The sequence below is a fragment of the Maylandia zebra genome, linkage group LG1 (genome assembly GCF_041146795.1).
Source record: "Maylandia zebra isolate NMK-2024a linkage group LG1, Mzebra_GT3a, whole genome shotgun sequence".
In the NCBI taxonomy this organism is placed as follows: domain Eukaryota; kingdom Metazoa; phylum Chordata; class Actinopteri; order Cichliformes; family Cichlidae; genus Maylandia; species Maylandia zebra.
Genome location: NC_135167.1, coordinates 17812923 through 17832786, shown reverse-complemented (window position 1 = coordinate 17832786; position 19864 = coordinate 17812923). Strand labels below are relative to the sequence as shown.

Sequence of the window (19864 nt, the reverse complement as noted above, 5' to 3'; positions counted from 1 at the left end):
CATTAATTCTAGTCTCAAGCACATTTAAGAAATATGTGCTTACAAAGGTGATAGATGAGGAAAATTGAAAAACTGTCCTGCAGTCTGACAACGCAAAATTCCAAATAATTTTTAAATTATATTCCCCAGGCTAACAAGGAGAGGAACCATGCAGTTGTACTTTAGTTAATGCTGACGCTATATGCAGGTTTTGTAACTGCCTTGTCTATTTCATCAAGACACTGCCAAACTACTTTCAGCAAATGTGACAACAACTTTGCTCAGTAATAAAAAGAGCTTGAGTGCTATTTTATAGAGATGCACCAATGGCAATTTTCTTGGAAGTTATTCATTTTTTTCCCAAGTGCAAAAGCCACAACACTGATAACAGTTTGAAGCATAATTAACTGTGCATGCTGCATCTATCAAATAGGCACATATTTGTAGTTTATGCAGAACAGTTGGCAATGATTGTCATCTCTGCACAGGCTTAAACTGACCACATTATATAAATCCATCAGAAATCAAATAAAATTGCTCTATAGTTCGTGTATATATACAGTATAAGTAGATGTGGCTCTGTATGTTGAAAGCAAGCCATTATATTGAAGTATCTTAGATGCATTTTACAAACTAAAAAGGACTTAGAGAAATAAATTAAAAATGTGAGTGGAATGGAGAGAATACAAGTGACAGTGATTAAATGAAAGCGAAAGAGGGAGTAGATTAGCTCAGAGTCCATCCTTAGAGAGTGCCTGATAGGGTGAACAAGCTGCCAGCACTCCCTTCATCTTCCCCTCCTCCCCCGTCAAAGCTTATCTTCATCACGCTCACCCTTAATATATCATGGTTTCTCTTTCTTTTCTTTCTCTCTTTGTGTCTCCTCTCATTGTCAGTCCATGAGCATGATTGTAGTGCCCCCCCCCCCCCCCCCCCCCTTTTTTTGTGGCAGGGCATAATGAAAACTCCTATGTGATAGTTTTTACACAGAGTAATCTCATTTCTTCCTCACTGCTTGCTGTTTCCAGTCTCCCTGAGTTGGTGTGGGCTGTGCAATGTGTTCCCTCTTGATTATTCAGCTGTGTTTTGTTTTCCATATTTTTCACTGTAACTGAGTAGGGGGGCATGGTGACTACTGAACTAGCAATTCTTATTATGCAAAATGTCAACAAGACAAATAAATAAGACTTAGTTTTTCCATATTCTACATGTTTTGTAATTGTAATGTTAACTGGACTCCTGTACTAACAAAAAATTGCAATTACACTGAAAAAAAGTATTCTTAAGAATTGTTATTTACATTAACGTGAGCTTGTCTGGGATGTTTACCACCCTACAGTTTAGCAGTCTGTCCTCGGGTTCCTTGAGCTACGTTTTTGTCATGTTTCACTGCGCTACACATTGACATACCCAGTGTACAATAATAACCTAGCTGACCTTTGCCTTTCCATCAGAAATGATATGGAGCTCTGGGAGTCAGTGCTGAGCCATTAGGGGGAAACGACACCTACAAGCATCAGAGACAGGCTCATAAAAAGATTCTTGTCTTCCATCCATTTAAATCCTCACTTGAAAGAAGTTTTTTCATCATTATTTAAACTTTTCGACACACCAGAATTAGAGGTTTCCTTTCTTTTCCTAAATTGATTCCAGTTTTCTTTCTAACTATAACTGAACACATGCAAGGAAAGACAAAATATTGTTTTCATGGCAAAATGAACAATTATACTTGACAGTTTCTTTCAAACTGCAGTAAGTTGCTTGATCTCTCACTGAAACAAGTAAAAATAAAGAGGTAGAAACAATTAACTGAAACTGAGTTGCTGTACACCCACCTTTACCTGACATATTTTACTATACCAAACAAAAGATGATGCAGTAGATTTATATAACAAAACAAAAGTTATGTACATAATTTTCTAGTATAATTTAATAACTTCACCAGATAACAGGACATTGACCTTTGCTCATACTGAGGCTCTTACGATGGCTACTGGCTTATGGCTGATTCTGAGCTCAGGATGGTATTACATTTAATTAGATTTAGCCAACTTGTGGCTTCTTTCACTGCCCATGTTCAGCTGGGTAATGATTTAAGTGTGATAAAGGTTTGTTGCTATGGACATTTTTGTGGTGCTCCTCCTGTGGTTTGCTTTGGAGAACTTTGTGTCGTCATTGACAGTGAAGAGCTTCCATGCTAACAACATGTTAGTGTGTCAGTATGAGTGTGACTGTTTGCCTGTGCCACTGTGTGCGTGGTGTGCATGCATAAAATGGACTTGCTTCTAGTCAGACATGCACGAGGCTGATTGACCCATCTAAGGTCAAAATGTTGGAATCAACCAATTCCAGTCCCTGGCTGGTCAGTCTGTGCATCTCTAATCAGGATGTCTTATTTCTCCATCACATACTAATAAAGATTACAAGTAAGAAGTTTGTAAATGGAAAAGACAGGATGGTTTGAGTATTTCAAAAACGAATGATCTTGAATAACCAGACTGGTCCAGAATAAATGGCCAGAGTTACTCTGATAATGATTTCTACAGGGAGAAAAGCGTACGATGAAGTCAATACTAACTATTTTAGCAGATGGGCCAGAACAACAGAGGACCACCTGGGATGATGCTTCTGTCCACTAAGAACAGAAAACTGAGGCTTTAGTAACAACGGTGCATCAAAACTTGATAAATGTTGTCTGATTTAATGAGTCTTCATGACTTTAAAAGCTTTGATTCATCCACTCTTGTATCAACAACTCGCACTAATGGTGGTCATGTAATTGTGTTGGGGGTGTTTGAGCCCTTTAGTACCAGCTGAGCATCATTTAAATCCCACAGTCTACCTGAGTATTGTTGCTGAACATGTCCAGCCCTTTATGATTGCAAATTGCTAATCAGCAGAACGTGGCACCGTGTCTCAAAGCTCATTTTGTCTTGTTTCTTGAGCACGAGAATGCATTCACTGTAGTAAAATGGCCTCCACAGTCACCAGATCAGGAGCTTTGCACCATTAAAGTGTTATCCACAAATCTGCAGCAACTAAATGATGTCAATATGAGAGATGTCTCCTAAATCTGCGTCATGGAAAATTAAGGAGGTTCTGATGGGGAATCCAGTGCAGTCATTAATTAATTAGTATACATGCAAGTAAGTACAAAGGCGTTTTTAGGGGGGGGAAACATTAAACTGTATTAAATAAACAAAATGGAAAACACATTAGTTTGAAGCAAAATGAAACTTAAGCATTCAAATATGCATTTTTTATTCATTCTAAACATATAGACATGTTTTAACACCTAGATCGTGATCAAAACTGTTAATATGAAGCATAAAATTTCATGTAAAATAGATGTTTGACTTATTTTTAAGGCTTAGACAAAGTTGTTGTAGTTTTTCTTTTCACTGTCACTGTCACTCACCACTGTCAAGAACTGATTGTCAGTAAAATGTAAAAACTGCCTAATTTGGTTCTAAATTAATTGAACTACATAACTAGTAATTAAACACAGTACACACAAACAATATACACAAAAATATACTCACATACAATTTCCATTGAATCTGTTAAGTTGTGATGGTGTTTTGCCTTTGGTGGGAGTTTATGTTGGCGGAAATCCCTGGGATGCTTTGTTTACAGAAACAGATTACAGATGCCTGATCTCCACATTCACACACGCGCGCACACACGTACACGCACGCGTGCAGCCAGGCAGGCTTGTTGAGGCTAAAATGATTTATAGCCAGCCATGTCTAATGGATTGCTTTGGCACTTGAGAAATTATGAAAAAGAATTAATTAGCCTTCAGTGACCCTGCTGTCCATCTGCCTCTCTCTCTCCTGGCAGAGGTGCTTGGCTGATCACTTTGCATGTAATTACAGGTTAAATGGGCTGTGCTTACCTGTCACAGATTCATCTTCGCTAAATCACATAAAAAATACCTAGGTGTATCATTACTGCAGTATGGTGAGATTTTAATGGGCCAAACACTATTACAAGATAAATAAAGAGTTTATTATCCAACATTTATGGGTTAGGTGACAGCTAATCACTCTGTATGACTCGTACTGTTTACGTTGTAAGGTTGTTACTGTCTAATACAAAAGCTAACACCCAACAAAAGGATAATTTTTATTGATCAAAATAAAGTGACCAAGTGGAAATAAAACACTATAAAAGCTTTAATCAACAAAAACAAATTCAAAATCATTTTGAATTAGGCCTTCACTATTTGCAATTTACATGATTTAACAAATAAGAAATACTTGCCATAAAGCCTTGCAAACAGCCAAAGGTAAACCAGAGAATCTCACAGCAAAAGAAACGAACGGAACGTGAACAGCAGCTTAGTTCCCCCTCAGTGGGGATTATGGTGAATAGCTGTTATTTTCTCTCGTCTAGTTGAATTCACTTGGAGAACAGAAAGCCCTGTTCGGGTAAGAAGCTGTGGAGTTGCTGCTTCCCTTTGTCCTCCTCTGTCCTCAGTGTGTCCTTAACTGCTACAAGGACAAAAGGCAAATTCACTAGAATTGCTTTCTTAATTTTATACCTTCAAATGTCAGAGAATTACATATTACCTAAGAAAATGAACTAAAACAACTTGTAGACCTTGTTCATATCAAATAGGCTAACAGAAGGCCATCTTTAAATTAGATTGAAATTGCGCTTTGCATTTTTGGCAAGTGTATAGCTCAGGCATGATTACATGTTATGAATTATTTTGTGGTTTCCTGTCTCCTGAGCTCAGAAAACCAGCTGGTATGAGACAGAAAAGCGTCCGTGAGAGCGATACTGGAGGAGATGTGATTATGGTTCCCTCCAAAATAAGCCTACACTTCAGATCCACACAAACACACAGTACTAAGGCTGAGACGTTATTATGTTTGTCTTGCTTTGTATGTAATTCTGACTGTGTGGCACTCACTTTAGTCCCCTGATGTTTCTCCTTATACACAAAAACACCTCCTCTTTGAGATTAGCTGCATAACAAGAGAACCACAGCTGCCCGTCAGCGGCAGATAGGCAGATGGCAGGGACTTTGGTTTTGGTGACGACTCCTGAAAAAATGAGATATACGAATCGAAGGTATACATAAATGGCACAAGCCAACAACACAAATGAATGAATTAATACAATTTCATACCCCATCTTCATATGCACCACGTTTTCTTGCACCCATTTCAATAAATTTCAATATTCTTATATTAACAATGGACCACAAAACTCCTGCTACATAAGAGAAACCCATCTTGATGTCAAACCCATGCGGAAGTATAAATCAGCTAAGCTCTAAAGAACTTTTTACACTTGGTTTATTCTCTCTCAGCTCATTGTTTTGGGTTTCTGGCTAGCAGCATCACAGCCTTGGTTTTCATACAGTGTAGGTTCTGGCTGCAACAGCATGTTATTTCTAGCAAAAGGGCTCTGATCTACCGCACACACTGTAGTCATCACAGTGGAGTAATTAGTCATTAGTAATTAGTTAGTCATATTCAGATGCATGTGTTGTAGATTTATATTGCATAACCAACAGCAGGATGCAAGACACAGGTGTAGAACATAAGGTGAGCTTTTTATGCTGATTAGTTTAGAGAATTTGAAAGTCCAAGATCCAAAGAACACAACGTATGAAACGTTGGGAATTCTGGTTTTACAGATATAAGGAATACACAATTACACAGACGACACAACAAAGAACAAGGGAAGACTGAAACAATGTATACAACAGATAATGAGGATGGAGAAAAGAGGTGGAAACCCACACACAGCTCAATCAAGCAATCAAGAAAGCAATCAAGACGACAAGCAGGAGAAACAAAATTAGACAAGATACAGAAGATCAAACTACTACCAAAATAAAACGGGAAGTAAATGAGTCAGATAAGCAGGAAAACAAGATTAACTTGACTCGGAAGACAGAAGAAGGCAGGAGAACATTCAAAGAGATAAGACAAACACAGAGACAAGACTAAAGGAACAGATTGGAAACACAAAATGGAACTAACTAAATACAAACTTCAAAGTTACCTCTAACTAAAAACAGGAGTTTAAAAAAAATAAAATATAAATGGAGATCATTATGAATCCATACAACTCATGAAAAATAACACTTGAAAACTGTATGAATAGAACGGTAAATATTAAAGAGAAACATAACTCACAGAAATCCAATGCAAGGACAACTTAAAATGCAAGTCTTACATAATTGGTTAAATATATAGGAGTTATTTTTTGTTTCAAAAGAAACAAAGAATAGAAATCAAACACAAATCTCATCTCCAAACAAAAATGGATCGTGAAGTCAAAAATTAAAAAATCTACGACCATGACATTAGTTGCTAAGAGACTATATTTATAGATGTGATATTGGGAATAAATCTTGCAGAGCAAAATAAAATAAAATAAATTAGTTAATAATACTAATAATATTCTTGTAGGGCATTTACCTTCCAACTTTTGTCATTTGGCACTAAATGAATTGAATTGAATTGATTTGAATTGAATCGAACCATAAGGCTGACTAAAAGACAAATAGAGAGACTGGGGTCATTTTAAACAGAGAGAAAACATGACAAATAAATAAACAAATGACAGACAGACATAGCAGAGTGAGTCAGCGAGAGACACAATGAGACAGAGGGAGGATGAGCAACATGGAGGGATTATTAGTGACTCTGTGAAGGGATTAGGGAGGAATGCTGAGGTCTGACACACTAGAATGTGAAATTGCAGTGGCTTAGTGTCACTTCCCCCCTCCACTTCCTCTGCTCTTTTCCGCAGGTACGGACCATTCACTCCAGTCACATCACTCACCTGCCTCTGATTCTCCCTCCTCTCTCTCTCTCATTCTGACACATATGCATCACTGCTTACCTCACCAAGCTTACACATAGAGGTGTTCAGTGGGTGGTACAGTTGGAGCACGATCCAATTTCTATGGATTATCCACCTTGGATGATGCAGCAGAGCAAATTTGATGTTTTTTTTCTGGCTGGCTGGAGATCATGAACATTGTATTCTTTCCAGATGAAGTGTTTGTACTGTATAACTCTGTTAAGACTTACATTTACAGACTGACACACCAACCAAGCATGCTGTCAGTTATGTGAAAAATGTGATAGCTTTGGTAAAAGCCCATCATGTAGTTTTGACAAATTCTTGACCATTCACCTCATCTCTCCTCTGACTTTTTCTCCACCTCTCCTGCAGATCTGAGTTCGACCTGGAGTATGACAGCTATCATGAGGACTACTATGACAGGTACTGCCAGAAAGCTATGCATGGCAGCCTATACACCTTACTGCTTGTCTGTGTGTCACAGGCGCCTAAAGGCAGAGGCTAAAGTGGATTCGTCATCCTGACAGCCGCTGGTAGTGTCTGCTCCCTGCTGCTGTCTCCCACACAGCTGTCAGTCATTCTGTCTTTGCTTACAGTTTACAGTGTACCCATTTACTACACAACCTCACTAGTTGCACACACACACACACACACACACACACACACACACACACACACACACACACAAGGGTGTCAAGGGTGATTTATTCTAACATGCAAACATAAACTGCAATGTTTGTACGTTCCAGTATTCTTCAACACAGCCTGAACACTCTAAGTCAAACTTTAGTTTAATTTCTTTAAGTAGTGTTCATGAATAGTTCTCCAGGCTTCTTTGAAGAAGTGGCGGAGCAGGGTGGTGGCTTACTGGGCCTAAGCCCGGGTTGTTTTTTCAGAAGCCCGGGGTCTTTTGAAGTGTAATTTTTTCATAGTTAGATGCCTGGCTGACAACTGTATAAAACAAAAACTACACACAATATTCAAAGCACATAGTGCACACTGTGGGAATTTACGACTGTGCGTAAATCCCCCCTAATATTGGTATGATCCGAGCTCAGGCACTAAGCGACTGAGCGAGGGGGCGGGGGAGAGCTGCTGCCTGCGAGTGCGCGGTTGGAGAAGCGCAGACTGAGGAGAACTGAAGTTTGACCAGGTACCAAAGAAAATCATTCGTACTGTAGAAATAATGTAAATATAACGGTGTATCACGAAAGATTGAGGTCAAACTGATCACTTAACATATATTACGTGAATTATTACGTTGATTATGAATCAACAAATGGCGAAATGAAAAACCAAACAACAACAATGCTGTTTTTTCAGTCCTAGCTTACATGTGTGTTTATTTCATATTTTCAGTTTTTCCCTCCACGGCTAAATAAATCAGTTTCAGTAATGCACTGATATACAAGAATGGACATAAGGAGGTTCTTTCAAAGAAAAAACTCTGGTAGATGTTATTTTATATATTATGCTTGTTTTTCAGTATATTTCTATGCAACACAAGAGTAATTTAAATACACAGCAGTATATTCACAGATATTTACATACACTTTAATGAAAACACAAGAACATTTTTGTTACTGTACAACATCAATTTAGAGTAAACTTGTTTTGTTTTGGATAAATAAATATTGAAATATCTTTTGAATCAGTTAAATGTCAGAATAAAGAGAGAGCTGTCTATTTTTTTATCACTTTAATCAAATTTAGGAGTACACATATACACTAAGTTTATTGTTAATTAATAAGAAAACTCCAGAGGATTCCATTCTGAGCTGAAGAAGCTTCTGATAGGTTAGTAGAGTCCATGTGAGTAAATTGGTGGCACAGCTGTGGATGCATATAAGGCAAAACACAGAGCCTGTTTCTTTGAAATGGGAAAATCAAGAGATGTCAACCAAAACACCAGGAAAAGAACTGTGGAGCTCCATAAGTGTGGCTTAATTTTGAATACAATTTGGTGCCATTTACAATCAAGAAATACAGATAGTTTCTCTCTTTACTCTTAAAGTTAACAAATATGTTTTTTATATTTATCAACCTAAAAAAAATAAACATTTAGTCTGATTTTTATGTTACAATTTAAAAAGTGTATCAGTTTTTATCTGAAGAGTGTGTAAATATCTGGTTTCAACTGTATATTTGATACAGCCCTGATTTTGTTCTGCCTTGCTGCTTAATTAAAAAGCTAGTTTAAGGTGTCCTGCATATGTGATATATTTTTTTCCCTATATGAAGTCGTTCTTTTTTAAACAAAACTCAAAACAGAGCCTATTAATCTTTCAGTCATTTCTTTCAAAATCTGATGATACCCACAACACTGCCCAACACCACAGACTGAAATGCAACCCCAAACCGTGATGAAGCCTCCGCCGTGTTTAACAGATGGTTGTAGACAGTCACTGACCTTTTCTCAAATACATATTGATAATGATTTGAATATTGAGTGATGAATGGCTTCTTGACAGCAACCTATCTATTGAGGCCATTTCTGATGAAGCTTCAGCAAACAGAAGATGGATTCACTGAAGGACTAGATGCATCTCTTGTGCCAGGTCTTTGCGGGATTTTTTGTTATTTCTTAAGAACACGACCCCAGATACTGTTCATCTACTTTAGACCTTGTTGCAAAAAACTGTTTAATGACATCAAACTGTGTTATCTTTGGAATATTTCATATATTAACCTGAGGAAAGTGAAACAAATTATTTGTTTTTGCAACAGGCTGTTAGTAACAAAAATACTCAGGCCACTGAAAATGCAAGAAAATCCCTCTCCTAGGAAGTATAATATAATATAAAAACAAGTAATAAGAAATGCCACATGCTTTAATACTTTTACTCAGTACCGTATATTGTATGTTAATCTTTTCTTGAATATCCCAGTGAGATTATAAACTCCTTGTCTGTTGTGTCTTTGTAAAGTGTTTGGCCAAAACCAGTTTAACAGAACTGCTGAGCTCAATTTTTTAAAGTTTTAGATCTCTTTTACAGGAATGAAAACCATTCCTCGAAAAACAAGTGAAGTGACTGTGACAGTTCTAGCATAATATTGATATCCTTTTTATACTCAAAAAAGTCTTTTAGTGGCCCCTTGTGCCCATTATTAAAATATGTTTTTGTTTCTCCTCTTATTTATTCAAGTTTCTGCTTTCAAGTTGCTGATTTCAAATCTCCAGGCCTTATTAAGCAGGAAAACTAATAACTGATTTGATTTCGCTCACGCCTTCACTTTCAAATAAAGTGAGGTCTTAAGAAACAACTTGTACTGGGAGATGACTGAAAAACTAAAAGTGCCATAACGCTTCACTTTAAATTGGTTGTAGAAAAAAGTGTCAAACATGACAGCTCTTTTTGTGGAAATGTGACAGGTTTTATTTAAGTTTTCTCTTTTAAATTTGCACTTCATACTAGTTTCTGAAAAAGGTTGACAACAGCCATACTCTTAAATTAAGTGACATCTCATAAACACCAAAATCTGTCCTTTGGACAGCGTGCATTTGTAGCGTGAGCGCAGCTTTTAGGTAGATGGTGTAGTTAGCTGAGCTTCATATCTGAATAAAAGAAGGCAGTCAACTTACTGAAACACACACATGCACAGGAGAATAACACCTCATCCTGTAGCTTCTCTCGCACCTAGTTGAGTATTATTGCTGAGTTGAGTGTTACCTGTCATTTTTTTTCATTGTTTCATATTTTCATGTGGTTTTCCTCGCGTCGCATTTTTTCGTCTTTGTTCAGGGGGGGAACACTCACTGCTGATTTTCAATTTGTTTTTAACACAGTGCGTGATTATTCCCCACACTGTTGGCTTGCGCTTTTGACAGCTGTGCGTGTTTGAGTGCATGTGCGTGTATTCCTCTGGGTTTGAGTGAGCGGGAGCTATGCGTGTGTACACGTGCACGCACGTTTGCATCTGTGTTTGTTGTTTGTGTACGTCAATATGTGGGAAAGGGAGAAATGACTGTTTTTGCCCGCTGTCCTCTTGAGCAAACACAACAGTAAAGTGTCTTTCAACACAGATAACAGCTCAGGCTGACAAAGCTGCTTTCCATGTGCGGTCTAATCCATGGAGACAAACACTCTCACACACACTCACACACTTTTCTGTAATCCTCACTCCTCTACCGTCTCTCATTGTCTGAGCTTCTATTCTCTGAGATGACACTTCAAAGCCGGTGTAACAACACATTGTCTATCTGCCCCTGCACACAGCTCTAAAAGACTTTAAACTCCCCTAAGTCTTTGGTTTCAATGTCTCCCCGCACGGACAATGCTCAAAGCCTCTAATCTCACACACTTACGGTGGCCTAATACACTTCATACTTATGTGACATTGTGATGCATATGTGTCTGAGTGTGTATTGTGGATGTGCTAAGAACACAGTCTGTTCAGAAATCACTATATCAAGTAGACGGGCTTCACATAATATCATAGATCAGGAAACAATATAGAAAACTCTTCAGGAAGCCAGGCTGTGTCTGACTGACTGGCTAACAGCTCAATCAGTAAATCTAAATTGCCATCCAAAATCAAAGTCCTTGCAGATGACAGCTTCACTTCCTGTTGTTGGCTCGTTATATACAACAGAGGAACACTTCACTCGCAGGCTTTGCAGAAATATTTTCATTTGTTTTCAGACTGTCTTTTATCCTGAAATATCTAACACGTTATTTTTTTAAGTCACTGACACTATTATAGTAGTGTCATGGTACCGGATCGTTGAGCCAGTGTTCTCTGTTTTGTGACCTTTTGCATCATGTTGAATTCATTTTTTTGATTTTGAGAAGTGAACCTTTTTTCTGGATTTTATTAGGCCGGGTTTTCTTGTTTAGTTCGTGTGACTAGAAATGGTAGCGTTTGGTAATCCCTGTTAATTTTCCTGCTATATTATTAGAGGTCTCTAGTTTAGTTTTAAGTTAATTTAGGGTTATCAGTTTATGTTCCCGCTTCTTTGGTCTGGTATTTCTGTTTTGTTGTTTGGCTTCCCCTCCTGTCAGTCATGTCTCTTGCCCTGTCTCTCCCTCTCATCCGTGTCATATCTCTGTGCTGTCTCCATGTTCTTCTCCCTGTGTTTTCTCCTTTGTCTCCCCCGTCTGTCATGTGTTTCTATGTTTGTTTACCCCCATCTTCGTGTCAAGCCTGTGTGTCCTTGTCTGAATCTTGGTTTGCGTGCTACTTCCTGTTTTATCTTTGACAGTCCCTCGTTTTGCTTCCCCTGTCTCGTTATGCCTGATTTGGAAAAAAAATGAACATAATAACAAAGTGATTGAAATTCTTGCAAATGTATTTTAAAAAGAAACAATTTTACAGCATGTGCGTGTATTCATCATTTGCCATAACACTCAAAAATGAGCTCAGGTACATCCTGTTTTCACTGATGATCTATCAGATTTTTCTACAACTTGATTGGAGTCCACCTGTGGTAAATTCAGTTGACTGGACATGATTTGGAAAGGCACATGTTTGTATGGATAAAGTCCCATAGTTGAGGATTGTATCAAGTCACAGATATGGGGAATGGTACAGTAACATTTCTCCAGCACTGAAGGTCCTGTAATCCGGTAATCTGTAAATGGAAGAAGTTTAAAACACCAGGGCGCTTCCTAGATTTGGTTCCCCGACCAGTATAAGTGATTGTGGAAGGTCCTTTGTGAGGCAGGTGACCAAAAACCTGATGGACACTCTGACAGAGTTTGAACATTGCTCTGTGGAGAGAGGAGAAGAAGGAGAACCATTTCTGTAGCACTCCATCATCAGACCTGTATGGTAGAGTGGCCAATCAGTTTAGGCCCCGGATGACTTGGGGATAGAAGCTCCTCTTGAGTCTCTCTGTCCTTACCCGGATAGTGCGGAACCTTCTGCCGGATTGCAGAAGTTGGAACAGTTTGTTGCCAGGTTGGGATGGGTCCTTCAGTACCTGCGCTGCTCTAGTCCGGCATCTCCTGGTGTAGGTGTCCTGAAGGGGGTGGGGGGGAGCAATCCTGCAGCAGCGTTCTGCTGTACAGATCACTCTCTGAAGAACTATTTGGTCATTAACACAGCTGTTCCCAAACCAGGATGTGATGTTCTGTGTGAGGATGCTCTCCACAGCACCTACATAGAAAGTCCAGAGGATCGCTAGCGAGACCCTGAACTTCCTCAGTTGTCGGAGGTGATACAGGCGCTGCCTAGCCTTTTGGTCTGGACCTGAATGTGGGCAGACCATGTCAGGTCTGAGGAGATGTGGACACCAAGATACTTGAAGGACTGCACCCTCTCCACTGGAGCTCCATTGATGATAGTGGGCTTGTAGTCTCTGTGCTGACTCCTTCTGAAGTCCACCACCAGCTCCTTGGTCTTGCCAACGTTCAGCTGGAGGTGGTTATCCTGGCACCATGATGCCAGATTCTTCACTTCGTCAATGTAGCCCGCCTCATCGTTGTTGGAGATGGCGCCCAACACCACTGTGTCGTCAGCAAACTCCACAATGGTGTTGGAGCCATGGGTGGCTCCGGATCTGTGGTGTCTGGAATGGAGGAGGAGATGATGTTCTTCAAGGCACATGACACATGACAGGCAAATGACAACCCACCTGGTGTTTGCTAAAATGCACCTGAAGGAGCCTCAGACCAGATTGAACTTTTTGGGCTGAATGCTAAGAGTCATGTCTGACCTGCCCAATACCAGTGCTACACCGTGCTACAGTGAAGCATGGTGGTGGCAGCATCATATTATTCTAGGGATGTTTTTTGGCAGCAGGAACTGTGAGGCTAGTCAGGATTAAGGGAAAGATAAATGGAGCCATGTACAGAGAGAACCTTGATGATAACATCCTCCAGAGCGCTATGAACGTTGGACTGGAGCAAAGTTTCAGGTTAGAAAAGGACAACGACTGTGAATTCCTTGACCCAGCCATAGTCCAGCCATAAACCTGACTGAACATCCCTAGGCTGTGCAGGGTGTTCCCTATCCAACCTGAGGGATCTTGAGAAGTTCTGCAAAGAAAAAGGGAAGAAACTGTTCAAAAGTAGGTATGCCATGCTTGTAGCATCATTCTCAAAAAGACTTGAGGCTGTAATTGCTAGCATAGGTGCTTCAATAAAGAATAATAACAATGTCATTGTGTAGAAGTATGGAACAAGTGAAGTAGTATGAATACTTTCTGCATGCACTGTACCATTCAAAACATTAGCTTCCCACACTTTCTACAGGTTTGCCAAGTGATGATTGGTTGGTTTGGATCCTGTAGCTCTGTAGCTTCACCTGGTCACTGGGTCAGTGAGTGTCGAGGCCATTACATTCTTCAGTCACATCATTATTTCTATTTTTGAAACACCCATGCACAAACACACAGTGTCATTTTTTGTAACCACTATAGAGGTTGACAGTGATACACCCCCTGTCACCGGCACTACTAGCCTGCCGGGGAGCTATTGATTGGCCCTGACAGAACCAATTACATTCAGTGACAGATAGAGACATGGAGCTGTCCACAGGGAGGAGGCAACAGTGAGAGTGAGACAGTTTCACTCTCTTGCATTTGATAAATAGAAAATACAAGTCAAAGGAACATAGAATAGACCCCCCCATATTTATTTATGACGGCTGGATAACTGCTTTAATTTGCATCTCTTTTCACTTCGTTTGAATATGATTACATTTTTTTGTAGTCTAAGTTTAGGTATGAATGCTGATTTGAATTTGATACTTAAAGAACTTTGAAAACATACAATATACGTTCAGCTGAGCAAGAGAATATTTCAAAATAAAATACAAGCAAACTAGTCCCAGTTTTGAGCATTGCAGTGTGCCCTGCATCAATCTGCCATCTGAGTGAAAGTTAAAGTGGCCTCATGAGCATGAAACGTCATCACCACCTGTTGCCTGAAACGGTGGATCTAAAAGCTGTGTACTCTGTACGGAGGCTGTGAACAGCTCAAATGATCTGCGGAACAATAATCTGCATACAGCTTCTAATTTGAGTCATTTTTACCTATGTGTGACAAAATGCATTGTTTCCAGCCTCTGATTATCATTTCAGACACAAGCACAAAATCACACAGACACAGCTACAGCACAAAAACACAAGTTGCTGCATGAAAACAGTCATTTAACAATATTTTTTGTTAAAAATGTGTCTACCTAATCTACAGGGTGTATGACTACCAGCGTGTGCCAGCTTCCTTTTCTCCCCTACCCCTGGGACCCAGTCTTGCCAAGCGATCCCGTTCCTCCTCCTACTCCTCTGGGCACAGACGCAGCCGAGACAGAACCCACTCCAAAAGCTCCAGAGCCCACTCTACTTGTTCAGCCACAGCCAAGTGTGAGCAATATGAATGGGATGTCACTGAGATTTGATTGTTGTGGAAAAAACGTAACAAACAAATTTGAAAAAAATAAATGGCTTTATTTTACATCTTAAATTAGACAAGTTGGATAATGTAGGTTCCCATTGTTTGCCTAAAATGGTAGTAAAGTTCTATGCATTTAAACTTACATGCTTAATAAATATATTTTATAAAAAAGAACTCATGCATTTTACACTGGCAGTTTTGTAGTTTTGTCTCTCTACACACCATCACAGTGAACTCTAAAATCAACCAATTAATTGAAGTGCAGACTTTCAGCTTTAATTCAAGAGTTGAAAAAAATCATTGCATTAATTGTTTAGAAATTGCAGAAATTTCTAGTCCTCCATTTTCCCAGAGTTAATTAGACAGTTGACTGACAAGCAGTTTCACGGCCCGTTCCCTCGTTTTTCCATGACAAGCAGATCAAAGATATGGAGTTGTTTCCAAGTATTGAACTTGAATTTGGTAGTTGTTCACAGGGACTCTTAGTATGAGGTCAAAACAGATGTTGATAGAAGTGAACCAAACAGTAGATTCAGAGGCAGAATAAAAGTCTTTATCATCAGTCCAGAAATTCTTTGGGCAGAATAAACCATGATTAACTTGTACCGGAATGATGGGAATAGAAAAGTACAGAGGAGAAAGGGAACATTTCATGATCTGAAGCATACTGCATGTATGTCCAATACGACTTTACGGCATGGCATACAGCATGTATGGCTGTGGAACCGGATCACTATTGTTTTTTGATGATGTGACTGCTGATAGAAGGAGGAAATGCAGCATTTGATGATGTCTGCATCTCAATCACATCTTAATTCATTTAAAATTTACTGTGGTGATGTACAGGGACAAAATTACATGTATATATGCATCTAAATATTTATGGACCTAACTGTATATTGCTCCAGTGTCCTCAAAGAGGTCTCACACTAGCTGAAGTACATTCAGAATTCTTTCCAAAGGTGTTTCCAGGTCGTGTAATTTCCTAATGCCGCTTACATTTTCTCGCTCTCTCTGTCCTTGCAGTGGGGATGGAGGAGTTGCAGGTGATTAAAAAGGAGCTGACTCTGATAAAGACACAGATCGATGGGCTGCTTGACAGTCTTGACAGGATGGACACACAGAGGAATGACCACAAAGGTGAGACACTCATTCAGAAAGACAGTGGAGTCGGGTGGCTGTAAGATCGAATGATAGATAATCCATTTGCACATCAGAATCATTTTAAGGAGGACTCCGGCAATATGCCACGTTCAGATTCCTGCTTGATTAGCTCCTCCAGTCACAACCCCAATCAAAACGATTCAGGATCTGTACTGCAGGGAAACTGGGGGATGGGAATGCACTGCATGGATGGAGCCACTCTTATTTTACCTGACAAATCAATTATTTTCCCCCAGTCAGGATCTTTTAAAAAGTTGAATCCAGGCTGTCGGGGGAGAGGTGTATAGATTTATGATTGGGATCAAATTATGGAACATGCTGAACAAACAGCGTGGTTGAAGTAACTGACTGATGAGACTTCTGCAAACGCAAATAATCAAGTACTGTGAACGGCAGCCGATCGCTACACACAGAAGGAAGTGCTGTTGCTGCCCTCATGTGGACATCTCCAGGTCACTGCAGCTGGCTACGAAAAAACGTCTCAGGGAATAAAGGACAAAGCTCTATTGTCCTCCTTAAGGAAATTATTTTAGCCTCTGCCTTAATTAAACCGACCATAACTGAAACACTGAGTTTACACCACTCCCTCTCACTTGATGCAGTTCAACCTCCTCTGAGCTCCCAACCCCTCAGTCACTGCTACACTTAAATGTTGTTGAGTGAAGACAGTACTTTAACCTTGAAACCATTATCACAACATTTGACTAAAAAAACAGTCCTGGACAACCTTCATTTTACTATCTGTGGATTTGCACCTGCAAAAGTCTGTGTTAAAACTCTCCTGTCTACTTTGATTGACCTTCGCTGATAGATAGCTCTCATCTTTATATTAATTTATCTCCAGCTTTGCTTCATTCCCCTGTCCCTCACTGTCTAGCCTTGCCGTCTCTCATCTCCCTCTCGCTATCATCACATCTGTCCTTCATCTTGTCACTCCCACTCATTTTTCTACCTGTCATCTAGTATAAAATCAGAGAACACGAATTTTCTTCAATACGCTGTGCGAACAGCAATTAATCTCAAATAAAACTGCGAATGTCGTGTGTACATATGTTTATTCTTTTTCTTTCTTTTTTTTCAGGGTCTCCACTGAGAGAGGATAGTCCAGTTGGCTCACCATATGCTGCATCACCCAGCAGCCCAGAGCACTCCCTTTCCTCCCTCTCGCCTCCTAGTTCCCGCCATCGAATTCACAAGGAGAGCCCTGACCTGAGAGAGCCTGACGATGACCACCACACGGTAAATGATGTTTATGAAGCATATGCTAGTTTAAGGGGATACAGATGCTATGACCAAAAAAAGTTTAATATTTTGCCTGGAACATTATTTGGGTCTCTGTTAGGGCTACATTTTGTGAATATGGATGGGGAGTAATGTTGTATAATTGTTTTTTTTTTTTTAGAAAACATTGTTTTTACTTGAAAGTCATACAGGCAAGAAGCCCACATATTTCAGTCTTATGAGTGGCTTGGACATTAAGCAAGACTTTGCTTCTTGAAATCAGCGTATACTGGCATAACAAAATTTTCCTGAGTCATTCTGAGCTGGCAGTTAATGAAACGCCTTCTTTGTTCCCCTCCCACTGTCTGTCTGCCTGTTTGTCTGTCACAGATGAGCAACCACAGCTCTGACCCTGAGGAGGAAATATGAAGGAGGAATGTGAGAAAACGTAAAAGACATGGATAAGGTGCCAAACATGGAGGAAGAGAACCTGAGCCATCAGGCTAACACCCACATCAGAAGCTCAACATAGGATGTACATATCAAATAACATAATGCATTTAATTGAATCACAGCAACTCGTTTAACGTGACCATGATCCAGATACAGATCAATTTTGAGAAGCAAGTACACATACATCCAACTGACCAGAACTTGACAGGCTTACCTAAGAGAGTGACAGATAGACCGTGACCTTGCTGTAACAAATAAACAAAACAGAACGATGACTTTATAAATTTTACACGTCTACCTGAAATGAACCAGTTCTACTGTATGAGTGAGTTTGCACCAACAGCAACACTCCAGCATGAATCTCAGTGTTTCAGCAAAATAGATATGAATCATTAAATCATAATGACACAAACCTGCCAGTTTATTTTGCTCACGTCACAGGCGGTATAAAAGATGGACGTAGCTACCGTGATGTCTCACACTGGTTTCTGAAGTCCTGTTTTGAAGCCTGGAGATGAGCATTTGGCAAACTGGAGAGTGACGTCTCACTTGCTAATGAGCGTGCGATTTCGTACCACAGATAAGCCTCTATTTTGAAACACAGTATTACCCAGGTTTATAAAACAAACAAATTTCTTTTTTTTAATTCAGTGTGACCAAAAATGAGTGACAGAACCCATAAACTGAGCAGGAATGTGTTTACAGGGGTCAAGTCAGAAAGTCATTTTCCCATGGACTTCTAAAGGACCTGAAGTCTTTGTGCAACCACACTGGTGTCTATCAGATAGTATGCAGGTTTTCAAGCACGTCCTCATTAGTTTAATTTTTCAGTTCAGATTGTACTTTTTTACCATGCATGGGTCACTCTGGGTTTTTATTTCTTTGTTTTTACGAAAACAGATGACATAGAGTAATGTCAGACTTTACACACATTAATCATTTATAGATACTGTTAATATGAGTGTTTCTACAGCTGGTTCATCATTTTTTTGGGTTTTTTTCCTTTCCGCTGGAAACAGCAAAATCATTCAGTGTTACAAAATGTCTAAAGGCCTTAAGGACCTTGAAGTAAATCATGCACAAAACACATAGGACTAGATATTAATTAAGCATGGGTTTTTCTCAACCATGTAAACATGCCGCTATTTCCAAATTAACACTAGAACTGGAATATTGTGTGGACAGTATAATGAAAATGAACTCGGTGTTACTTCAAGTATTCTAAACTCTGCACACAGCTCTTTCATTTTTAAACCTTAACTCATATTTTCCAGATATCAGAATTTAGCTGGATAATCACTCAGGAGATAAATGGTTTGTTTTCCACCTGTAGGTATGAGTATGAATGATATACTATACCCATTAAGTATTTTCAGAAGGAAAGAGTATTTTATCTCCTTTAAGTGTATTAGAGTAATGTTATAACTCTCTTCCTCTATGTATTAGACACTTTAAGATGTGCGAAGACCCAGGTCAGTGTAATAATGTGTATTATTGTATACTTTACTGTAATTGTTTAGCCGTACAATTTTAATCTTGCTTTAGGACTTCTGTGTGTTTTTTAAAGAAAATAATGATATTATTATAATTCCTATGGTGTTACATGTTTTTGTTTGCATTCTTAAGATATTGCCAAGTGGAAATACTCATTGTCATTGTAGTAAAAGTATTTTCATATTGAGTATAAACATTATTTGTGGTGTTGTGTTTTTATTCTGAAAGACCGAGGCAAAAGCAGACATTTGATAAGACTTTCCAGCAGCCTGTGAATTTCTGCTGAGTCAGAAAACACTGAAACAAAATATGACTCATTTTTTTTATATATGTCAGAGTTTGAAAAACAAAAATCCACATGCAGCCTTTCCATCAGCAGC

At 39.2% G+C, this 19864-nt stretch overlaps 1 protein-coding gene across 1 annotated transcript in view; it reads left to right on the top strand.

Annotated features, from left to right (window-relative positions):
* Positions 1 to 19683, top strand: part of si:dkey-234i14.2 (uncharacterized) — a 40288-nt gene extending 20605 nt beyond the window's left edge. Inside the window, exons 3-7 of the mRNA XM_004539376.2 lie at positions 7186 to 7236; positions 14952 to 15121; positions 16179 to 16292; positions 17398 to 17555; positions 17928 to 19683. Coding sequence (XP_004539433.1) covers positions 7186 to 7236; positions 14952 to 15121; positions 16179 to 16292; positions 17398 to 17555; positions 17928 to 17966 — 532 coding nt within the window. The 3' untranslated portion in view covers positions 17967 to 19683. The remainder of the gene's footprint in view (positions 1 to 7185; positions 7237 to 14951; positions 15122 to 16178; positions 16293 to 17397; positions 17556 to 17927) is intronic.
* Positions 19684 to 19864: the final 181 nt, after the last annotated feature.